The following is a 22098-nucleotide window of genomic DNA, read 5'->3' on the forward strand; positions in this document are numbered from 1 at the left end:
AAGGAGCAGGAAGGGGTCCCAGTCCGGAGGGATGTCACTGCTCTAGAAGCAGCACCGACGAACAAAGAGGACACTTGCTGAGCGGAAGAAAACGGGGCCGTAGTGTGTCCGGAGAGAATCAGTTTTCCATGGAGCGTCGGAATGGCTGGGGTGCTTTAAGAAGTATTATGTCCCCGCCGCTCCCAAGAGTCCTTAACTCCTCTGGTCTGGGGATTAGAGAGAGGGGAATAAGGGATGGCCCGGGAGCCCTGGACCTTTGTGGTGACCGATGAACGTTAAGGGGCGTGATGATACCAGTTCTTAACAATCTCAAGGCAGAGAGTGGCGGCTGGACTATGGCTACGAGGGGGAAAAAGTGAGATAAGGATCTTGCCGGGAGCACATGGACTTCTAGGGCCCTCTCCTCACTCCTGTCAGCGGTGATGCGGAGTCAGGAGAGCACAGTCCTATCTGAAGCTTGTAGGGGCTGTAGGTCTTTTTCTTGACTCCTGGTCTTGGAGAAAGCGGAGGCCTAAGAGTTTTGTTGGGGGGAATCAAGAGTTTTGTTTTTTGACCATGCTAGTTTAAGATGGCTATTAACACAGATGCCCGCCAATTGGAGATAATGAATACGGAGTGCACTGGGCCTCTTAGGGCTGCTAATACAAGTAGTCATTCTCAGGGTACCTGGGTGGCTTAGTTAGCACCTGACTCTTGATTTTGGCTCAGGTCATGATCTCCGGGTCCTGGGATAGAGCTCTGTCATGGGCTCCCGTCTCAGTAGGGAGTCTGCTTGAAGAGCCTCTCCCTCTGCCACTCCCCCAACTCATGCTCTCTCTTTTTTTTTTTTTAAATAAGATTTTATTTATTTATTTGACAGAGAGAGAGAGATCACAAGCAGAGAGGCAGGCAGAGAAGGGGGTGGGAGGGCAGACTCCCTGCTGAGCAGAGAGCCTGATGCGGGGCTAGATCCCAGGACCCTGAGATCATGACCTGAGTCGGAGGCAGAAGCTTTAACCCACTAAGCCACCCAGGCGCCCCATCTCTGTCTCTTTCTAAAAATAAGTAAATAAATAAATCTTAAAAAAAAATACTCATTCTCACAGTGTCTCTCATACACTCACACAATTTAAAACTGTGCTCTGGGGCTGGAGAGTAGATACAGGGCATGAAACTGAGGCCTGGTGAGTTCCAACATTAGATTGCTGGGTTGTTAGAATTAAATATAATTAAATGAGATAATGTACATAATGACTTGGCATATAGCAAGTGTTGAGTAAGTGGAACTGTTATTATTTTTGTGTATTGCTTTTGCTGTTGACACATCCTATCTAGAACTCCAGGATAAAATCTTAATCATTATTTGAAGGAAGATGGGGATTTTGACTGGAGAATTTTATATAATTGCGATAAAATTTTACTTTTTCTGACCTATATTTTTCTGCTGCTGTGAGTGTTCTACATATTGAATATGAGTTTTTGATTCTTGCTTTAATGTGCTTTACACCACATCACCAACGTTTCTAATGATAAAGGAAAGGGTCTTTAGATTACCTATGATGTGCTCACATTTTTCAAAACTTATTTTGAAGAATGCGGGTAAGGAAGAGATGTTCCTGCACACTTTTGCCATACCTTTTTCTCCATGCCACTGTCAGAGATGTCTACTAAGTAATTTCTCATTCTTTACTGAGAAAGCCATATAATAGAAGGTGACCAACTTAAATTTTATTTTCCTACAGTTTCTACAGCAGTATAATCACTACAAATCCAATGTGGAGATTTTCAAATTACAACCAAATAAACCTAGCAAAGAACTGGCAGAGCTGGTGATGTTTATGGCACAGGTAAGATAATTTCTGAGTAAAACATAGACCAGTTGTTTTATACAGTTTGCAGAACATTTTTCCAGTAATACCCAACCTTATTCCAGTCAGGAATGGAAATTTAATTAAAAATTTTTTTTTAAGTTTCCCTTTTTGCAAATTTTATTTTCTTCCTAAGTTGAATTAGAAGATTTTGCTGGAGCGTTTCGCAGAACCAGCCAAAGCAAAACTTTGAGGCTGTTTGTTTTTTTTTTTTGTCAAATTCATCATAAGAGCAGATTCTAATTCGTGTCACACATGTTTTACTAAGATTAGAAGAAATATGAAAGAAGTCAGGAAATTGGCATGTAGAATAGAAAAATGATTTGAAACCATCTACTTCTGTGAAACAGCCTTTTTCCTTTTGCAGAGCATCATGTGTATGTGCGTATGAATTATAGGAGAGAAAGAAACTTCAGAAGAACCTTTGCTTTGTTACAGATTGGTCACTGCTATCCAGAACATTTAAGTAATTTTCCTCAAGAGCTGAAAGATCTTCTCTCCTACAATCACACTGTCTTGGACCCAGATCTTCGAATGGTAGGTCCAGTATTTGGATTGATCTATTGTGCTGTGTTTACGTGTGCAAATAATATGTGTTTAAATGAGGACAGCCTCAGCTAAACATCTTCTTAAAATGTAAATCAGAATGTGTCACCTGTTCCTTAAAATCTTTCTGTGGCTTCTCATCTATACTTAGAGTAAAACTCAAAATTACTAACATGGCCTGTAAGTCCCTATATGATCTGCTTCTTGCCAATGTTTTGGTTTTGTTTGTTTGTTTGTTTTTCTTTTAAGATTTTATTTACTTATTTGATAGAGATCACAAGTAGGCAGAGAGGCAGGCAGAGAGAGAGGGGGAAGCAGGCTCCCTGCTGAGCAGAGAGCCCAATGCGGGGCGAGAGCCCAATGCGGGGCTAGAGCCCAATGCGGGGCTCGATCCCAGGACCCTGGGATCATGACGTGGGCAGAAGGCAGAGGCTTTAACCCACTGAGCCACCCAGGTGCCCTTTGGGTTTTTTTTAAAAAAGATTTTATTTTTCATTTTTAAAGATTTTATTTATTTACTTATCAGAGAGAGAGAGCGCGCGCGCACAAGCAGGCAGAGGTGGAGAGAGAAGCAGGCTTCGTGCTGAGCAAGGAGCCTGATGCGGGACTCGATCCCAGGACCCTGGGATCATGACCTGAGCCCAAAGGCAGCAGCTTAACCGACTGAGTCACCCAGGCGCCCCAAGATTTTATTTTTAAGTAATCTCTGTACCTGGTGTGGGGTCCAAACTCACAACCCTGAGATCAAGAGTTGGATGCTCTACCGACTGAGCCAGCCGGGGCGCCTGCCAGTATTTTTGAGCTCATCTCCTTTTTTGCTACAGTCCTCTCTGTCTGATCTTTCTGTTCTTCCAGCAAGCTAACCCTGCCAGGATGTTCCTTTGAATACGTGATTCCTTCTAGTCACTCAAATATCTTATGCATTGAGAACCCAATTACAATGTACAGTGCTTTATGTATTCATTTATTTTTAAATTTTAAGAGTTTGGGGGCGCCTGGGTGGCTCAGTGGGTTAAAGCCTCTGCCTTCAGCTCAGGTCATGATCTCAGGGTTCTGGGATCGAGCCCCGCATCGGGCTCTCTGCTCAGCAGGGAGCCTGCTTCCCCCTCTCTCTCTGCCTGCCTCTCTGCCTACTTGTGATCTCTGTCTGTCAAATAAATATATAAATAAATCTTTAAAATATAAATAAATAAATAAATTTTGAGAGTTTGAATAAAATTCAGTTCGAATTGGGCAGTGCCAAACGAGAATTGATTAGGAGCACTCCTATAATGCTTGATTTTGTAAATTTCTTCATTAACTGGCCAGTTTGAGCATTTAAATATTGTCGCTTTAGTGGTTGATATTTAGTCCTGGCTGAGATCCCCTTTACCAGCCTCGTGCTCCCGTCTCCCTCACCTGTGGTGAATGTTGGCTGTTACTGGCCCCGAGCTATCCTTTCTCCGGTGCCTTGTCTCTGGCTGAGTGACAGCCCTAGCATCTGAGAGGTTGCCCTCTCAGCCTGTCGCTGGTACCTGGCTATCCCAGAGGTACAAAAGCCCAGCCTCTTCTCTCAGTGTGGGTCCAACTTTGTGTTACAGTTTGTGCTCCAAGGCTTCTGTGTGACTGGACTAAAGCTGGTCTCCAGCCGAGGACGTATCCTTGCTCGGCTTTTCTTTGGTCTGCCCTACCCTGCTTCCTTTACTTCTCTTCTACAAGAGACTACCCCTCCACAAATCACTGTAATGAATCAGCCTCTGCTTCTTGGGAACGCAGCCTAAGGCATTTTCAGATTTCATACATCTGCTTTTCAGACACCTCTACAGCAGGTAGAACGGACACAAATATTATGATCACAAACATGTTAATATCTTCTGCCAAAACTTATACTACCTGTGTAGATTCCGTTTTGTTTCTTTCTCTTACATTTTCCCAGACTTTTTATAATTCTACTGTTTTTATACTTCTTTAGGATTTTATTAATTTGATTAGGCCCTAAAGAAGAGATATCATCAGACAAGCCAGAGTTTCAAGGTCTGGTTGGAAACTGAATGACTTTCAGTTGGGATGTGGGACCTGGCAGCACAGCCAAAGAGACTTCAGACTGTTAGTCAAAGGACGTCTACTTACGTCATAAAACTTCCAAGTCCCTATAGGTCATACAGATTGGGATTTTGAGTATGAGACTTACTGTCTTCCCAAGGAATTAGGTTTCCTTTAAGTTTTGTGTGTCTCATAGTACCCAACCAAACCGGTCTGCAGGCATTGTTAAATAAGTAAATGTGTGTGTTTCTTTATAGTTTTTTATCATGATTAATAGGTGTTTAAAAAATAATTAATGGAGATTTCCTTTCCTCGGAAACAAGGGATTGGGTTTGTGTAATTAGCATTCCTCTTTAAAGGATTCATTTTTAAAAAAGCTGGTGGATCCTCCTTTTTTTTTTTTTTTTAAGATTTTATTTATTTATTTATTTATTTATTTGACGCACAGAGCGAGCACAAGCAGGGGGAACAGCAGGCAGGGGGAGAGGGAGAAGCAGGCTCCTCGCTGAGCAGGGAACCTGATGCGGTGCCCCATCCCAGGACCCGGGGATCCAGACCTGAGCAGACACGTGACTGACTGAGCCACCTGGGCGGCCCTAAAACCTGTGGCTCCTCTTTCTAATTCCTGATTGTGATAAGCGCCGGTCCTTAGCAGCTGCTGGACTTTCTGCCTAGTGTTTTGTTATTTTCCCAGGACTTGTGAATTATTCCCAAGTTTTTGTTCACTTTTTCCTACTTATACAGATAGTGCGAGAGTACAGGGGGAGAGACATAGGGAAAGGGAAGGAGAGACTCTAAGCAGTCTCAATGCTGAGCTTGGAGCCCACCGCAGGGTGATCTCCTGACCCTGAGATCATGACCTGACCTGAAACCAAGAGTCAGACACTTAACCAGCATTAACCAAAGATGCCCCTTGTATTCATTTCTTTAAGCGTTATCTATTTTTTTGTTCAAATTATTATCACCTGGCCAGTAAGAGGTTCTCAGTCCTTTTGACTAAGCTCCTCTTTTTTTTTTTTTTTTAATATTTTACTTATTTATTTGAGAGAGAGAGAGATATCACAAGTAGGCAGAGAGAGAGTGGGAAGCAGGCTTCCCACTGAGCAGAGAGCTCGATGCGGGGGCTCAATTCCAGGACCCCGGGATCATGACCTGAGCCGAAGGCAGAGGCTTAACTCACTGAGCCCCCCAGGCGCCCCTAAGCCCCTGGCATCCTTACATTCTGGCAGAAATAATTCTAAAACCTTTTTTACTGCTTTTCCTGCTACAAGACTTGGAATCAACGACTCTCCAAGTATTACTTGTTCCATTAATGCAGAACCGTAGTAGAAGCCAAACCTTGGGCGATAAGGGTACTTGTGAAAGTTGGTGGTAAGCAGGAGGCTGTAAGTGCTGTTGGCTGATTCTTGGTGCTAACAGTACGTCCAAGGACTGTCTTGGAAGGTCACAAATTCAGATTGATGATTCCAGTTTATTCTGTTCTTGTTACCCCACCTTTCTTATCTTTGTGCATTCATGGGTCACAAGGGGGTTGTCATATATTTTTTTAAGATTTTATTTATTTGAGACAGAGCACAAGCAGGGAAGCGTCAGAGGGAGAGGGAGAAGCAGATCTCCCCACCGAACAGGGAGCCCCATGTGGCACTTGACCCCAGGACCCTGAGATCATGACTTGAGCCGAAGGCAGACACCTAAACAACTGAGCCACCCAGGCGCCCCGGGTTTGTCCTGTCTTGACACTTCCTTGACTTCCATGTGTAAAGCAGCCCCCCCCAGTCACTGCGTATCGGTGATATTACCGCTCTCCATGGCACATGTCACTGTCTGAGATACTGTTTATGTGCTTCCTTGCTCCTCTGTCTGCTCTTCGCCTGCTCCCAGTGAAGGTCCCTGGGGGCAGAGACTGTTCTGTTCTAATGCCCAGAATAGTCTCCGATTAGCAGAAGGCAACATGTTCTTTTGGGACATACTTGCTCCCTTTTCTCATCTTTATTTCATCATTATCACATGGTATGTTTTCCTTCCTTAGACATTTTGCAAAGCTTTGATTTTGCTGAGAAATAAGAATCTCATCAACCCATCGAGTTTGCTGGAACTCTTCTTTGAACTTCTGCGTTGCCATGATAAGCTTCTGCGAAAGGTGAGCAGCAAAATTGCTTTATTCCCCCCTTATATTTTCATTTTTCCCTGCAGTGACGTTAAAACTTATAGATTGATTCTTTTTTTCTTTTTTTAAAGATTTATTTATATATTTATTTGACACACAGAGATCACAAGTAGGCAGAGAGGCAGGCAGAGAGAGAGGAGGAAGCAGGCTCCCTGATGAGCAGAGAGCCCGATGCAGGGCTCGATCCCAGGGCCCTGAGCATGACCCAAGTGGAAGGCAGAGGCTTTAACCCACTGAGCCATCCAGGCGCCCCTAAAACTTATAGATTGAATTCTTAATACTTCATGTTGTTGGATGCAGTTAAGAATAATTTTAATAGGAAAAAATCAGTGCTTCTGTGCATACAACGTGGTGCTAATAGCTAACATTTATTGAGTGCTTGGTTTTTCCCAGCTACCATTCAGAGCTTTTTAAATATTTGTTTACTCACAACATGAGATCTGGTTCATTATTACTGTTATTTTACAAATGAAAAGGCTGAGGCACGAGGAGGTAGAGTAAGATGCCCAGAGTCACGGGCCATGTTAGTGGGGAGGCAGGAATATAAACCTGGGCAGTATGGCTCCAGAACCCGTGCCTTTCTCAGCTGTACCTCACCAACGAGCTAAATCAGAGCATGGACTGGACACCACTAACTCTAACAGCCCCCGCCTTATCTCCCAAACACTTCTTTTGTTATTAAGATTTCCCTGTGACTTCGTATTTGCTTGTATAAGTAATACTAGGGCTGAAGGTTTGTGAAAGAAATTGAAGAAAGAAAAATTTAAGTTTGCATTTATTAAAAAACTTTTTTTCCAAGTATTCGAGACTGCCACCATTTGATTTTAGCAATTGTATTTCTGGGCCTAATTGTGAGATAAAAGTTGTCTATGGGAGCATATTTTGGGCACCTGTGGTATTGGTATACCTGTTAGGGGCTAAGTAAATGGAGCAATTTTCCTTTATAAAAATAGCTTTATTGCGATATAATTCACATATGATTCATCTATTGGAAATGTACAGTTCAGTGGTTTTTAGTATATTCACAGAGTTTGCAACCATCACTACAGTCAATTTTGGAGAATTTTTATCCCCCTCAAAAAGAAACCCCATTCCCATTAGCATTCACTAATGGGTAATGGGTATGGGTAACCACTAATCTACTTTTGGTAACCTGGGTAACCACTAATCTACTTTTGGTCTCTATAGATTTGTCTGTCCTGGGTATTTCATACAAATGGAATCACCCAACATACAGTATTTGTGTCTGGCTTCTTTCACGTAGCATCTTGCTTTCAGAGTTCCTCTGTGTTGTTGAATGTGTCAGTACGCCCTTCCTTTTTGTTGCCAGGTAATACTCTGTCGTATAGGTGTACTACATTTTGTTTGTCTTTTCATCAGTTAGTGGACAGTTGGGTTGTTTCCACTTTTTGGCTATTATGGATAATGCTGCTGTGAATGTTTGTGTAAAAATAGATTTCATTTTTCTTGGATTTGTTGGGTTATATGGTAACTCCTTGTTCAACCTTTTTAGGGCAACTTCCCTTTTGCATTTTTGCTGCTGCTTTGTGTTTTGTTTACAGTGCTTATATAATGAAAAGTAGGTAAAATTAAATTCTCCCACACATTTGTACTTTTCTTCAAACTGAGCAACATTAGAAATGTTAGTTAAATGTGTATGTTTTTGTTTCCTTTCCTTAGACTTTATACACACATATTGTCACCGATATCAAGAATATCAATGCAAAACACAAGAACAATAAGGTGAACGTAGTAAGTACCTTTTGTTTCCCATGTTCGCAGTATGTACCAGCAGTGTACAGGTTATACATATTATACATTGTACATGTTATACATATAATACAGTGTTATATTAAGTCTTCTTTCTCCTCTTTTTCTTAAGGTGTTGCAGAATTTCATGTACACCATGCTAAGAGACAGCAATGCAACTGCAGCTAAGATATCTTTGGATGTGATGATTGAGCTCTACAGAAGAAACATCTGGTAACGTATATGTGTTTCTTGAGAAGGAGACTCTCATTCATTTATAATTACTACAAAGTACATAGACAAATATTTTTCTTGTTCTCTGTTACAGATTAAGTTGGAAATTTTTTAAAAACAGCAATCCAAATAACTAATAACATCGGCAACCATTTTTTGAGCCTCCTACGCCTCATATGATCTCTTTCAACCTTTAGAACAACATAATTCAGCTTATCTGGCATTATCCCCATTTTATAGGTGACAAAACTAAAGTTCATGGAGTGTAAGCTTAGTAGTTAGGCAAGGGCAGAGCTGAACTTCAAACCCAGATGTCAGACTGTGAAATCTGTGCTCTTTTTATTCTGCCACTCTGAGGATTTTCAAGTTCGTTAATCCCATGTATGTAAAGTATCAGGCTCTGTAAACTTTGGTTTATTGGTACATTGCTCCCAATTCATGTCTTTTTTACTATAAAAGTAATATTTATTGTAACAAAAAATTAGGAGAAGCTAGAAAGGTTTTTAAATTTTTTTTTGATAGTTTTACCACCCAGAGGTGATCACTGTTAATAGTTAATGATATTTTCTCCTATTTTTTTTCTTTACTGTGATCTTTCTTTAATGTAATCTTTTTTTTAAGATTTATTTATTTATGGGGCTTCTGGGTGGCTCAGTCGTTAAATGGCAGCTCCGGTCATGATCCCAAGGTCGTTGGATCGAGCCCAGCATCGGGCTCCCTACTAGGCGGAAAGCCTGCTTCTCCCTCTCCTACTCCCCTTGTTTGTGTTTCCTCTCTCGCTTTGTCTCTCTCTGTTAAATAAATAAATAAAATCTTCAAAAAATAAAAGATTTATTTATTGTATAAAGAGACCGTATACACACATAAGCAGGGGGAGGGGCAGAGGAGAGGGAGAGATATCCTCAAGCAGACTCCTGTTGAATGTAGAGCCCCACATGGGGCTAGATTCCAGACCCTAAGGTCATGACCTGCTGAAATCAAGAGCCGGCCTCTTAGCCAGTTGAGCGACCCAGACGCCCCCTTTAACATACGAATTTTTAGGTATGGTTGGATTTTGCAGTACTATTAAGTCTTTATTCATTTTTTTTGTTTCTCTTATCTTGACTATGTTCCTGTGTCATTAAAAATTCTTCAAAACAACCCATACTAAATGGCTGCCAAGTTTTCTGACTAAGACTGGGCTAAAGTTTAATTAAATGTTTACCTATGGTTGACAATTTAGCAATCCATGACTTTTTTTTTCCTATTACTATTTATTTTTTTTGCACAACTTTATTTTTTAATTTTTATTTTATTTTTTTAAGATTTTATTTATTTATTTGACAGACAGAGATCACAGGCAGGCAGAGAAGCAGGCAGAGAGAGAGGAAGAAGCAGGTCCCACTAAGCAGAGAGCCTGATGCAGGGCTCGATCCCAGAACCCTGGGATCATGACCTGAGCCGAAGGCAGAGGCTTTAACCCACTGAGCCACCCAGGTGCCCCAACGCACAACTTTTTAAACCGTGGAGTCTAACATGCAGGAATATATATTGTCTGTGTCAATACTTTGAAATGCAAGAGAATGAAAATTTACTTGGAAAACACTCATCTGTCTTACCCCAGGAATGATGCCAAAACGGTCAATGTGATCACAACTGCATGTTTCTCCAAGGTCACCAAGGTGAGCGTCTGCAAGGCTGTGTGAAGGCCGAGAGTAGCAAGGAGACGGGCATCGGAGGCAGAGGTGCCGTATGGGCTCGCAGTTCGCGTTTGGTCATGCTGCTCCCTTTGTGTTTAGTCTGGGTCCCTGGGTCATCTGTGCTTTAGAGGAGGCAAACGAAGTTAGGAGTTTTTTAAATGCTTTGTAGTCAACGATAGCCTTAGTGTTTGTTTTCTCCTATGATTCTTGACTGTTCCTTTGGGCCCTGGGCACAGCTGAAAGAAATTTAAGAATGTGTTTGACTTTTTGTTAGAAAGGCTACAATGTCACTTTTTGGGGTAGGGGCAGGGATGTAGAAATTCCTGGTAGTCTACTTAAAGGGTAACTGCGTAGAGCCTGGCTGTTCTTATCTAAATATATCTTTTTAAAATTATATATACTTTTGGGACAAATAATGTTACAACAACATTATGTTTTAATTGAGAAAAATGGGCCCAAATCCCATCAGTCTGATTTTGTTCCTTCAGATCCTAGTTCTGTGCGAGAATAATGTATAAACACAAGTATTTATTCTTTGTTGTAAGCTGGGGTGAGTAATTGACTTCGTTCTGATTGGTCTTTAGATATTGGTTGCTGCTTTGACATTTTTCCTTGGGAAAGATGAAGAGGAGAAACAGGACAGCGACTCAGAATCTGAGGTTATACGTTCAACCATAGATGCTTCTGAACTTGACCGTAGTCTATCAGATTTCATTGTTGCTCCCAGTACAGATTGTAAAATCCATGACTGCCCAAGTTAGAAAGACGCTTACATATTACCTTTATCTTCGATTGTGTTCTGCCATGCTGAGATTTTATTCTATTTAGAATTTGTCACTTCCATTCACTAAGATTGGGTAAAGAACTAATTGGATTCATTTAGCCTTGTTCTTCGTTGAAAAGCTGTACCTCTAACTCATTATACAAACTTAGAATGAAAATTGCTGCCGTGTAATTTCTGAGATGGTATCCGTATCACAGGGTGTGCAGAGAAGGAGAAGAGTAATATTGTGGCATCTTTTTAAAAGGCAAAATGAAGATATATGTCATGAAATTTTCTTTATTAAAAAATATTTTTTAGTAAAATCAAAAAATTCTAAGAAAAATATCCTTTCTCATATTAGCATTGTGGTAACAGTACGAGACAATGTAATAAGCTCTTTTAATTCATTTTGTCTTTAAATAATGTGTGAATAATATATTCTTTATTTTTTATTTTTTTTTAAGATTTTTTTTAAAGGTTTTATTTATTTATTTGACACAGAGAGAGAGATCACAAGTAGACAGAGAGGCAGGCAGAGAGAGAGGGGGAAGTAGGCTCCCCGCTGAGTGGAGAATCCGATGTGGGGCTCGATCCCAGTACCCTGAGATCATGACCTGAGCCAAAGGCAGTGGCTTAACCCACTGAGTGACCCAGGTGCCCCCAAATAATATATTCTTATTGTAAAAAATTTACAGATACTATAGGTAAAAGTTTTCTTGATCCTGTCTTATTCCCACTTCCCTGTTTCATCTTCACAGATAACCATTTTATTTCCCATGCATTTCCCATGTGTATGTGTTCTATGTATATTAGATCTTTGAAATATATATAAATAATATGTGCCTTAGTCTGCAACCTGCTTTCTTTGTGTTGTATGTATAGATATACCAATGCATTTAGTACATACAGATCTACCTCCTTCTTTTAACCTCCATATATTCCAGAATATGAATGTTTTATAGCTTAAGCATTTTCCTAATGATAGTGTTTCCAGTTTCTTTTTTCAAATAAAAACGAAGTTGTATTTTATACTTGCATAAGAATTAAAAGCAGAATATAAAAACAAAAATCAGTGCTGCAGTGACAGTCTTTATATGTACCTGTTTGTACACATAGGCAAATCTTATTTATTGAATTTTAAGCTGTGCTCATTTTTGATAGCAGTTGCAGAGTATAAATGCAAAGAAGTCTCTGAAAGGCTTACTACTTGCTTCTATGCAGATTTTCCTTGTTTACAAAGTAGTTTCTTCTTCAGGATGAAGGACCAACAGCAAGAGACCTGCTAGTGCAATATGCCACAGGGAAGAAAAGCTCCAAACACAAGAAAAGGTTGGAAAAGGCTATGAAAGTACTCAAGGTGAGACTTGGACCTGGCAAATGAGGTAGGAATCATTAGACTGTAGAATAGGGTTTTTAGCAAAAGCTTTTAAGAATTTGAAATAAATAGAATTTTTTAAAAACTTAGAAATGTGTGATGAATTTTTAAGTACTGGTTTTTTAGATGATGAAATGTTTTCAGCTCTAGCAAGGTCTGTGACTTGAATAAATTTGATTAAACTCACTTTTCACTTGTGATCAAGATGGCCTATATAATAGGGTGTTTTTGCTGGATTCATCTTCTCAGAAGAGTATACCAATGAAATACATTTTGTATTTTGTAATGGTTAGTCTGAAACCTCATTAATTTAGCCCTTCTTTGTCTTTAAATGTCTATATTTCTAAATTCTTTTAAGTCTCACGGGTGCTATTTGCAGGAACATTTCCGAGGTTTAATGTAAAAAGACAAAAACTACCTTTAGTTCTAGTTGAAAGAAAGTTTTTGAAAGAAATTTGTTGTAGGTTCCCCTCCTGCAATAGTGTGGTATAATGTGAATGTTTTTCTTCTCATTTTATTTCAGAAACAAAAAAAGAAGAAGAAACCAGAGGTGTTTAACTTTTCAGCTATTCATTTGATTCATGATCCCCAAGGTACTATAATTATGACTTGCCAAGTTCCTTTCTGGCTTTTTCTCTGGCTGTTACCAAGGAATATAAGCTCCTTGGCATTTAATAAACAGTAATTGTTGTTACTAGTTGGTTGTAGCCTAGGGAATTGTGTTCTAAAGTTGTAATTCCCAGTCCACAGCAAAATAAGAATGTGGAAGAAGAGTTGTTTATGTCTTTAACCAACAGTAGTGGTAGGACATTGTGCTTGACTAAATGAAAACTTGATAATCTCTTACCGGGGCAGATTCTGATTTAGTAGGTCTAGGATGGGGCCTGAGATACTGTATCTCTAACAAGCTACCAGGTAGACCAGCTGCCGGTGGTCTGTGGACCCGACCCCACTTTGGGAAGCAAGGCTCTGAGAACTGTTAAGTGGGGCTCTTATCAAACAGTCAAGATGTGGATGCTCAAAACCTTGGGGATCCTTCAGACTTAACTTTGGGCACCAGTGAAAGTCCATTCCCCTGCGTGTGAATCTTTTCACCTTCTGTGTTGCTGCTATTCGTAACCGTCCTGGTTCAGCAGAGTGATTTCAGGCACAGTCACTGATCTGCCACACTCACTTACACACTCACTACCACAGTCACTGATCTAACGACTGCCTCTCTCTACACCTGTCAGATAATGCTGTACAGACCGTGGACTCACAGTGTACTTCTCTGATCTCCTGCTTTCCAGATTTTGCAGAAAAACTGCTAAAGCAGCTAGAGAGCTCTACGGAGAGGTTTGAGGTGAAAATGATGCTCATGAACCTCATCTCCAGATTGGTGGGAATTCACGAGGTTGGAATTACATTATGTTTCTCATTTTGGTGAGAATATTAGAAATAGAATTATTCCTGGTGAAAGGAAAGCCACTAAGGTAGAAGAGCAGCTTAATTTTATCCCTCAAAACCATTGAAACCCATACAATTTAGAGAAGAGTAAAATCTTCCACTCTGAAAATAGCAATTTTTATCACTTTGTTTTCTTATCAGTAAATATGGATCTTAAATTCTACACATATTTTTATGGACAGACTATTTTGTGTTCTGATTTTCTACTTTATTTGATTGACATGTACGTTTTTCTGAGCCATCATAACCCATGTATTTTTATCAACTATTACTCCATTCTGCAGTTTCTTTATCCCTTTATAGCTTTACTGACTTCCAGACCACTCTGGTGGGAGATTTTCAGTGTTCGCAAGCCTGAATTCTCTGGTCATTTATTTCATGTTGAATTAAATTGTAGGAGCTCCTTGGTGGTATTTTGTATACATATATACGTATATCTGTATAGTGCATACATACGGAAACTTCACACATACTCACAGACCCAACTGCTTTTGTAGAAAATGAGATTTCTAGAAAGTTAGGCCGTGAAGAAATGGCATTGAGGTTGTTCCTGATCATTTCACTCTTGAGATTTGCTGCTGTGTACATCATTGAATGTGTTCCCTTCTTCAGAAAGTTTAAAAAAAAAAAAGTTTATTTTTTAAAGCTCTTTAAATTTATGTATGTATGTATGTATTTTTTTTTTTTTAGATTTTTATTTATTTATTTGACAGATAGAGATCACAGGTAGGCAGAGAGGCAGGCAGAGAAAGAGAGAGAGGAGGAAGCAGGCTCCCCGCTTAGCAGAGAGCCCGATGCGGGGCTCGATCCCAGGATCCTGGGATCATGACCTGAGCCAAAGGCAGAGGCTTTAACCCACTGAGCCACCCAGGCGCCCCTGTATGTATTTATTTTTATGGAATCATACCCAACATGGGGCTTGAACTCGTGACCCTGAGATCAGGAGTTGCATACTCTTGCAACTGAGCCAGCCAGGCACCCCCTTCAAAAAGTTTATTCAAAAAAGAAAAGTAAAACAGCCTTATTTATTGAAAATCTAGCAGTGTCAACATGTATTCAGTTAAAATTTAAAGTACATGTGAGTGAAAGCACTTGTTCCCTTTTTCTAAGAAAAACTTAACATCTTAATGAATAAAATGCCTTTTCTCCATAGGCTCTAGTCCTACAGCAGGATTACCAGATGAATTTATGTTATATTTGTGCAGAAATTTCATGTCAGGCCTTAATTTGAGCTTCATAGGAAAGCAGAAGTGATGTGTAATTTAAGCATGGTTTGATAGAAGTGATACTAGAGTTTCACAACTGACTACAGTTGAACATCCATCTTTATACTGAATCTACATCTTCCTTATTACTGGTCTGGTCCTGGTTTTGCTTTGGGGCTACATAGAAAAAAACTAATTTATTCTGACACGGTGAACTTTGCGTAAGACAAGTCCATGTGCAAAGTTTCTCTCCTTGTAGTTAAAGATTACAGCTGCTTTGGTGAACATTTTATAATGTATGGTAATGTCAAATCACAATGCTGGGCTCCTGAAACTAATAGGATACTGTATGTCAACTACCGTTTTTAAACTACAGTTGCTTTAGTAACTAGACTCTGTCACCTTTATTTAGGTAGACTCCAGACAGCTAGTGTCTTCTCTGTAAAATACAGAGCTCAGAATAGTGTTGAGCTAAATAGTGAGCTTCCTGCAGTGTGATTGGACTGGTATCCAGTAATAAAATGAGAACCATGGGAGTTTGGGTGATTAAATTATACCAGGTACTATTCAGGCTCGAGTTAACTATTTCATCCCTTGCTTTGGAGCCTTAATATCATTGCTGTTCCTTCCTATAATCCTCTTTATCTTTGAAGACTTAAAAAAGTTAGTTCTGCAGCCACACCGATTTTAAAAGTAGAAGAATGTTACATTTTGGTTGCCTTTTTTCCTCCTAGTTTATTGTGCATGTACTTCTTCTTTGACATAATGAGGATGGCAGCAGCATGCCCTCCCTTTCCTTGGGTAACACAGTACATTGAATCATGAATACTTGTTGAGAAAAAACAAAAATAAAAAATGATCCCTAGTTAGTTGAGCGTGGTGAGAAAATGGCGTTAGGGAAAAATAAAACTCTAGAGCATCAGTTACATAAGTATTAAAGATTATGCTTCTTTCCACAGCTTTTTCTCTTCAATTTCTACCCCTTTCTGCAAAGATTTCTGCAGCCCCATCAAAGAGGTAAGCTTCCCACTTGCCACGTTCCTTTGCTGACCTTGGGTTGGAATAACTACCCATGCCTTTTGTTTTGGAATTATTAAAGGCAAGAGTGAAGAGTAAAGTGTGTTCTGTTTAAGAAAAGGGGAGGGAAACCCTTTTGTTTTCTTTACCCCAGTCTGTCATTGTTAATTATTCTGCCTATCAACTTTAAGAAACAGTTATTTTTAGAAGACAAAAGACTGGATTCTCGAAGCAAGTCTTTTTGTAATATTTTAAACAGGTAGAAAGTTCTAAACAAGAAATCTGGCCTACTGTAACTGTAATAGATATCAGAATTTTATGTTACGTTATCATTGTCCTCACATGTATTCTCAGTTAAAAACAACATAAGGGCAGGAAAGAAGAGATGGTCGCTTTTGCCTTTGACCTTGAACCAAGATAGAAAGGAAGCCAGCATTTATTGAACTTCTAACATGAGCCAGGTGCTGTGCTAAGTGCTTTACATAATCATCTCATCAGATCCTCGCTTCAGTCCTGTGAGGTGTAGAAATAAAAAGACCAGGGTCCCTCGGCAAATAAATGGCAAATTGGGATTCACCTCACTTCTTCCTTTGGCCGGAGGTCTTGTTCCTAATATACGCTTCCCCTTTGAAGGGAGAGCATGCATATATATTTATGTTTTTAGTTATTTATTTAGTGATTTCTAGGCTGGACACTGAGTTAGTCGCTAAGAATTCCACAGAGAACATAAAGGATGTCCTCACCTTTGTAGAGTCTGGAGGGAGGTCCGGAGAGTGCCGTGTATAAAATGTCTACGTGAAGATAAGTATTTTGAGGGAAAGGGAAGAATAAAGACAATGCAGAGTGCTGGGGCAGGTTCTAGGTTAGAATATATCAGGAAAGGCATTTTGAAAAGGCAGTGACTGAGCAGGGACCTGAGGGAAGTGAGATGTGAGCCATGCAGGGCTCTGGGGATTTCGGGTGGAGTTAAGCAGCAGTAACGTCTAAGGTGAGAACGTGCTTGCCGTGTTTAATAGTAGTCCTGAGAGGCAGAGCAGTAAACCGACTGTGATCTTTCTGCTCTCTTACATTTTTAGAAGTAACAAAGATCCTTCTGTATGCTGCCCAAGCATCTCATCACTTAGTACCCCCCGAGGTGAGAACTCTTACCCCTTACTTCTGTCTCCTAGCAGTGCCACTACAAACTATATCATGGTGGCTTTTCCTGCAGGGCCGGTTTTTCTTCAAAATGAGAAGAGACACTAACTCTTAAAGAGATGGACATACAAGTTTAGTTATAGAAACTGAAAAAAAAATTTTTTCTATAGAAAAGTAAAGTTCATTTTAGAAAAGTTGTTGAGAATTCTGACTTTAATTGCTAAATCTTTTGTCAGAGAAGTCAAGAATATCAGTAAATTTAAAAAGAGTACCAGTAAACTTAATTATAGTAATTATTTTTCAACGCTGATAATTCCTTTCTTTGATTAAAATAGCATTAGGTGGCTCAGTTGGTTAAACATCCAACTCTTGATCTCAGGAGGCTCAGGTCTTGATCTCAGGGTCATGAGTTCAAACCCTGTTTTGGGCTCCATCCTGGGTGTAGGGCCTACTTAAAAATAAATAAAATAGAATAAAATAAAGCAAAATCATTGGGTTGTCCTGAGTCAAAGCAATTGTTTAAATCCAACTTGAAAAATAATACTAAAAGAGAGCAGAATTTAATCTAAGGATAGCCAGGAAGACTGCTACCCAAAGTATTTTTATCTGTCTTTCTCAGTCTTGAGTCCTTCCAACTCCCACACTGAGGATGGAAGAGTTTTACGTGAACGGTCTATTGTCCCTTCGTCCTCACAGGTTTGAGTAGATAGAGGCATTTTATCAGCACTCACCTCTTTTCTTTTATTCCCAATTCAGATCATTCAGTCAGTGCTCATGACTGTGGCCAACAATTTTGTCACCGACAAGAACTCTGGGGAGGTCATGACAGTAGGGTATGTAGAATGTACCTGGAGGCAGAGGATATGTTTTTAATGGACTGCTGACCCTTGAAGTCCCCAATTTATATACCTTTTGATTTAGTCTTTTTAGGAAACCTTAGATTAAACCATCTGAGATTGATGTTTGGGCTTTTTAAATTCATTTTCCTTTTCTAGAATCAATGCTATAAAAGAGATAACAGCTCGATGTCCTCTAGCCATGACTGAAGAACTTCTCCAAGACCTGGCTCAGTATAAAACACACAGAGATAAGAGTAAGATGCCTGTTTTTCTCCGTAGATCAAAGAATATCAAGTGACTCTTTTTTATCGATAGACTCTTTGCTCTGGAGTTCCTAATTAAAGGTGTTATTTTACAGATGTGATGATGTCTGCTAGAACTTTGATTCAGCTCTTCCGAACACTGAATCCCAAGATGTTGCAGAAGAAATTCCGGGTGAGTGAGACATGCATATGTTGATCAAAGGTTACAGTCTCAGAAGGTGAGACTAGCTTCCTACAGTTGAGTTTCAGTGTTTTTGAAGCTTCCACTATGAGTACTGGTAATTTTATTCTCAGAACACAATTGAATTAAATCTCGTCGCTTTAACTGTTCTGTGGTCGGCACACTCTCTTTAATGCTGAGTCTTACAGACCCATCAGGCTGTCCTCTTGAAAGCTTGTGACATCATTAACAGATGAGAATTCCAGAGATCAGTCAGTCACTGATGCCAGTATTGAACAGGCTGTTCCCCAGCCAGGTAGGACCTCTTGGGAAGCGGGAAGGAAGAGAAATGTGTGTGTGGAACAGAAAGAGAGCTGGCGATCTCAAGACTTGAGAATTGGAGTAGTTGTTCTCTACTCACTGCCAGTTTCCGGATCATATCAGAGGAGAGCAAGGAAGTAGGAGGCAGAGTCCTGGCTGAGGGATTTACTTTGCCCCAAGGCATAAGTCGACTATTCTGTCGTTTGATTACTTCCATTGTTCATGATTCTCCGTTCTACATTCATCATCTTAGAGAGTCCTTTCTTTTGGAGGCTTAAACTCCCGACCCTAAGTTTTATATCTGAGCTGGGATCAAGAGTGTATGCCTCACTGACGGAGCTACCCAGGTGCCTTAAGAATCCTTTTCATGAATAATGCTGTCTAAGACCCTTATTAAAAACCTTATTTAAAAAACAAACAAACCCTTAATTTAGGGGGTGGAGGAGGTGACTGAGGGCTCAGTCGGTTAAGCATCCGACTCTTGATGCTCATGCTTGGGCTCCGTGCTCCTCAGGGAATCTGCCTGACCTTGTCTCCCTCTGCCTCTACCCCCACGAGCTCGAGCACACGTGCGCACTCTGTCTCTCAAATAAATAAATCTTCAAATCAATGTTCTTTCCTTTAGGGGAAGCCTACAGAGGCCTCCCTAGAAGCAAGAGTGCAAGAATATGGAGAATTGGATGCTAAAGATTACATTCCAGGAGCAGAAGTTCTAGAAGTTGAAAAAGAAGAGGATGCTGAAAACGATGAAGGTTCGTTTTCATTTCACCATTATTGGAGATAAAATCACTCCTATACTGTATTGACCTTGAAATCTTTATGCTGACTGAACATTCATTGAACAGATACTTATTGAGCAGGGACTGTGTGCCAAGCACTGTTAACAGGCACTGGGGATCAAAATGAGCATGGTTCCTGCTCTTAGGGAACTTGCACTGTAGTGTAGAGGTCACGTCCTCAGGACGGCTGCCCCTTATATAGAGCATGCAGGGCATTCGGGAAAAATAATAGTTTTTTTGTTGCCTAGAAAAAATGATGAGGATTAGTCCTGAGCAGTCCCCCAACAAGCAGTCCCCTTGTTGAAGGAGAACACTTGTTGAACGTTATTGAATGCTTGAGAAGACTCCGTTCTGATTTCCAGGATTAGCCTTTATTCCTTGATTACTAGAGTCCTGTCTTCTTCATATTAATTCATTAATTATATCAGCAAAACTTTGTAAAGCATTACCTGTGAGCGAGCCACTGTCAGTGTAAAGATGAATGGTGTCCTATTCTTGAAGACCTTTCTTAGCAATCAAGTGTTACCAGGATTTATGATTGAAATGGGGCCTACGGGCAAGAGAGAAGTCAGGTCTACCTCAGAAGTTCAAAAAAGGTCTCAGAGAGGGGCATCTGGGTGTCTCAGTGAGTTAAGCATCTGACTCTTGGTTTTAGCTAAGGTCGTGATCTCAGGGTCCTGGCATTGAGCCGTGTCAGGCTTCCCAGTCAGCAGAGAGTCTCCTTGAATCCCTCTCTGCCTCTACACCTGCTCGGGTGGCCTGCGTGCTATCTCAAATAAATACATCTTAAAAAAAAAAACCTCAAAGATGCTGACCCATGAGCTATATCTTGCCTAATAAGCATGGAATGGTAGAATAGTGGAGATTTTCCAGGCAAACTGAGCAAAGCCCTGAAGGATATAAGAAACTGTTACAGTGGGGGCGCCTGGGTGGCTCAGTGGGTTAAGCCTCTGCCTTCGGCTCAGGTCATGATCTCAGGGTCCTGGGATCGAGCCCCGCATCTGGCTCTCTGCTCAGCGGGGAGCCTGCTTCCCCCTCTCCCCCTGCCTGCCTCTCTGCCTCCTTGTGATCTCTCTCTCTGTCAAATAAATAAATAAAATCTTCTAAAAAAAAAAAGAAAGAAAGAAAAAAGAAACCATTATAGTGTAGGGTACAGGGTGGAACGTAGCAAGTGACCAGACTAGCGCTAGAGCTGAGGCCTCCGCAGAGGTGGTTGTGTATATGCCATACCAGAAAGATGAACCACTTTCTTGTGGGGAACAACTGAAAAATTGCAAGTATCTGTGATTTCGAAAGCTTACTGTGCCGTGACCCCAGTAAGAACTAATTCCTCCTCACTGAGGTATCTACAAGGTCCTTCCACATCCAGAATCTTCCTCTTCTGTTCTCTGAATGACTGTTTCTAACGAGTTTCTAAAAACATGTATAAATGCGCTTAGACAAGTTGTCAGACCCTCGCTGTGTGGCCAAGAGAAATGTCCGGTTGCTGTTTTGGTGGAAAGAACATTGGCTCTAGATTCAGACATGATTTTTATGATTTCACCGCACGGCCACATTTTCTAGCAATGTGGCTTGGGGTAGGTATCTTAACTTACAGGGCCTCTTCCTCTTCTTTTGAGTCATGAGAGTTTAAAAAAAAAAAAAAGTGATTATAAGGTTTTAGCATATGGTAGACACATGGTCAGTGCTTATTTCCCGTTCTATAAATTAGTTAAATTGATGTGGTTTATTTAACAATAAACATGGTCCAATTCTTGGTCAGTAGAGCTCCATTGACTTTTACCTTACTTTTGCTGAATTTATTTAGACTTACCGTGAGTACAACATAAAGTGACAGCGCTAACAATGTCTTGTGTGTCACACAGACGGATGGGAAAGTACCAGTCTCAGTGAGGAGGCAGATGCCGACGGCGAGTGGGTTGATGTGCTCCACTCTTCTGACGAAGAACAGCAAGAAATAGTAAGTCCTGGAATGTCCTCGTATAGGGCCTCACTCCGATGTTTCTTAAGACCTAATTCGTGCTGGGCAGGGACATGGGGAGGACTTAGCTCTCACTTAAACTAGTAGCTCTTTAAACCTCTCTCGTGTGCTTCAAGTCGCAGAAACTCAACGGCATGCCCGTGGAGGAGCGGAAAGCCAAAGCTGCAGCCGTTAGCACGAGCCGCGTGTTAACTCAGGAAGACTTCCAGAAAATCCGCATGGCCCAAATGAGGAAGGAACTCGATGCTGCCCCAGGGAAAGCCCAGAAGAGGAAATACATTGAAATTGATAGTGATGAGGAGTCCAGGTAAAACGACCCATCCCCGGGGCTGCTCCCGCCCGCTCCTGTGGTGGAGCGTACGGGGAGAAGGGCCTCCACCCTGGTTTCAGACGATACTTGTCCTTCACCGCAGGGGCGAGCTGCTTTCTCTTCGGGACATTGAACGCCTTCATAAGAAACCGAAGTCCGACAAGGAGACACGGCTAGCAACGGCCATGGTAAGTGAAGTACCATTTCAGTCCCTGGTTCTTCAAACAAAAAGCAAATAAGGTGAAAAATGAACTAAAA

The 22098-nt window shown here is 40.7% G+C and overlaps 1 protein-coding gene across 2 annotated transcripts in view; it reads left to right on the forward strand.

The window, feature by feature from the left end:
* SDAD1 (SDA1 domain containing 1) overlaps positions 1–22098 on the forward strand; it is a 28314-nt gene that overhangs the window by 575 nt on the left and 5641 nt on the right. The window contains exons 2-20 of one of the 2 annotated variants that reach the window (XM_032838022.1): positions 1722–1826; positions 2286–2384; positions 6445–6555; positions 8263–8334; positions 8465–8565; positions 10169–10226; positions 10829–10903; positions 12263–12364; positions 12906–12975; positions 13672–13775; positions 15993–16050; positions 17127–17185; positions 17944–18020; positions 18183–18280; positions 18385–18461; positions 19396–19522; positions 21415–21509; positions 21647–21837; positions 21944–22028. In XM_032838022.1, the coding sequence (XP_032693913.1) occupies positions 1722–1826; positions 2286–2384; positions 6445–6555; positions 8263–8334; positions 8465–8565; positions 10169–10226; positions 10829–10903; positions 12263–12364; positions 12906–12975; positions 13672–13775; positions 15993–16050; positions 17127–17185; positions 17944–18020; positions 18183–18280; positions 18385–18461; positions 19396–19522; positions 21415–21509; positions 21647–21837; positions 21944–22028 (1764 nt within the window). Of the gene's footprint in view, positions 1–1719; positions 1827–2214; positions 2385–6444; positions 6556–8262; positions 8335–8464; positions 8566–10168; positions 10227–10828; positions 10904–12262; positions 12365–12905; positions 12976–13671; positions 13776–15992; positions 16051–17126; positions 17186–17943; positions 18021–18182; positions 18281–18384; positions 18462–19395; positions 19523–21414; positions 21510–21646; positions 21838–21943; positions 22029–22098 lie in introns of those variants that run through there. The other variant, XM_032838102.1, reaches the window with a different exon arrangement.

This window comes from Lontra canadensis, unplaced genomic scaffold (genome assembly GCF_010015895.1).
Source record: "Lontra canadensis isolate GAN:19392208 unplaced genomic scaffold, GSC_riverotter_1.0 scaffold1, whole genome shotgun sequence".
In the NCBI taxonomy this organism is placed as follows: Eukaryota; Metazoa; Chordata; class Mammalia; order Carnivora; family Mustelidae; genus Lontra; species Lontra canadensis.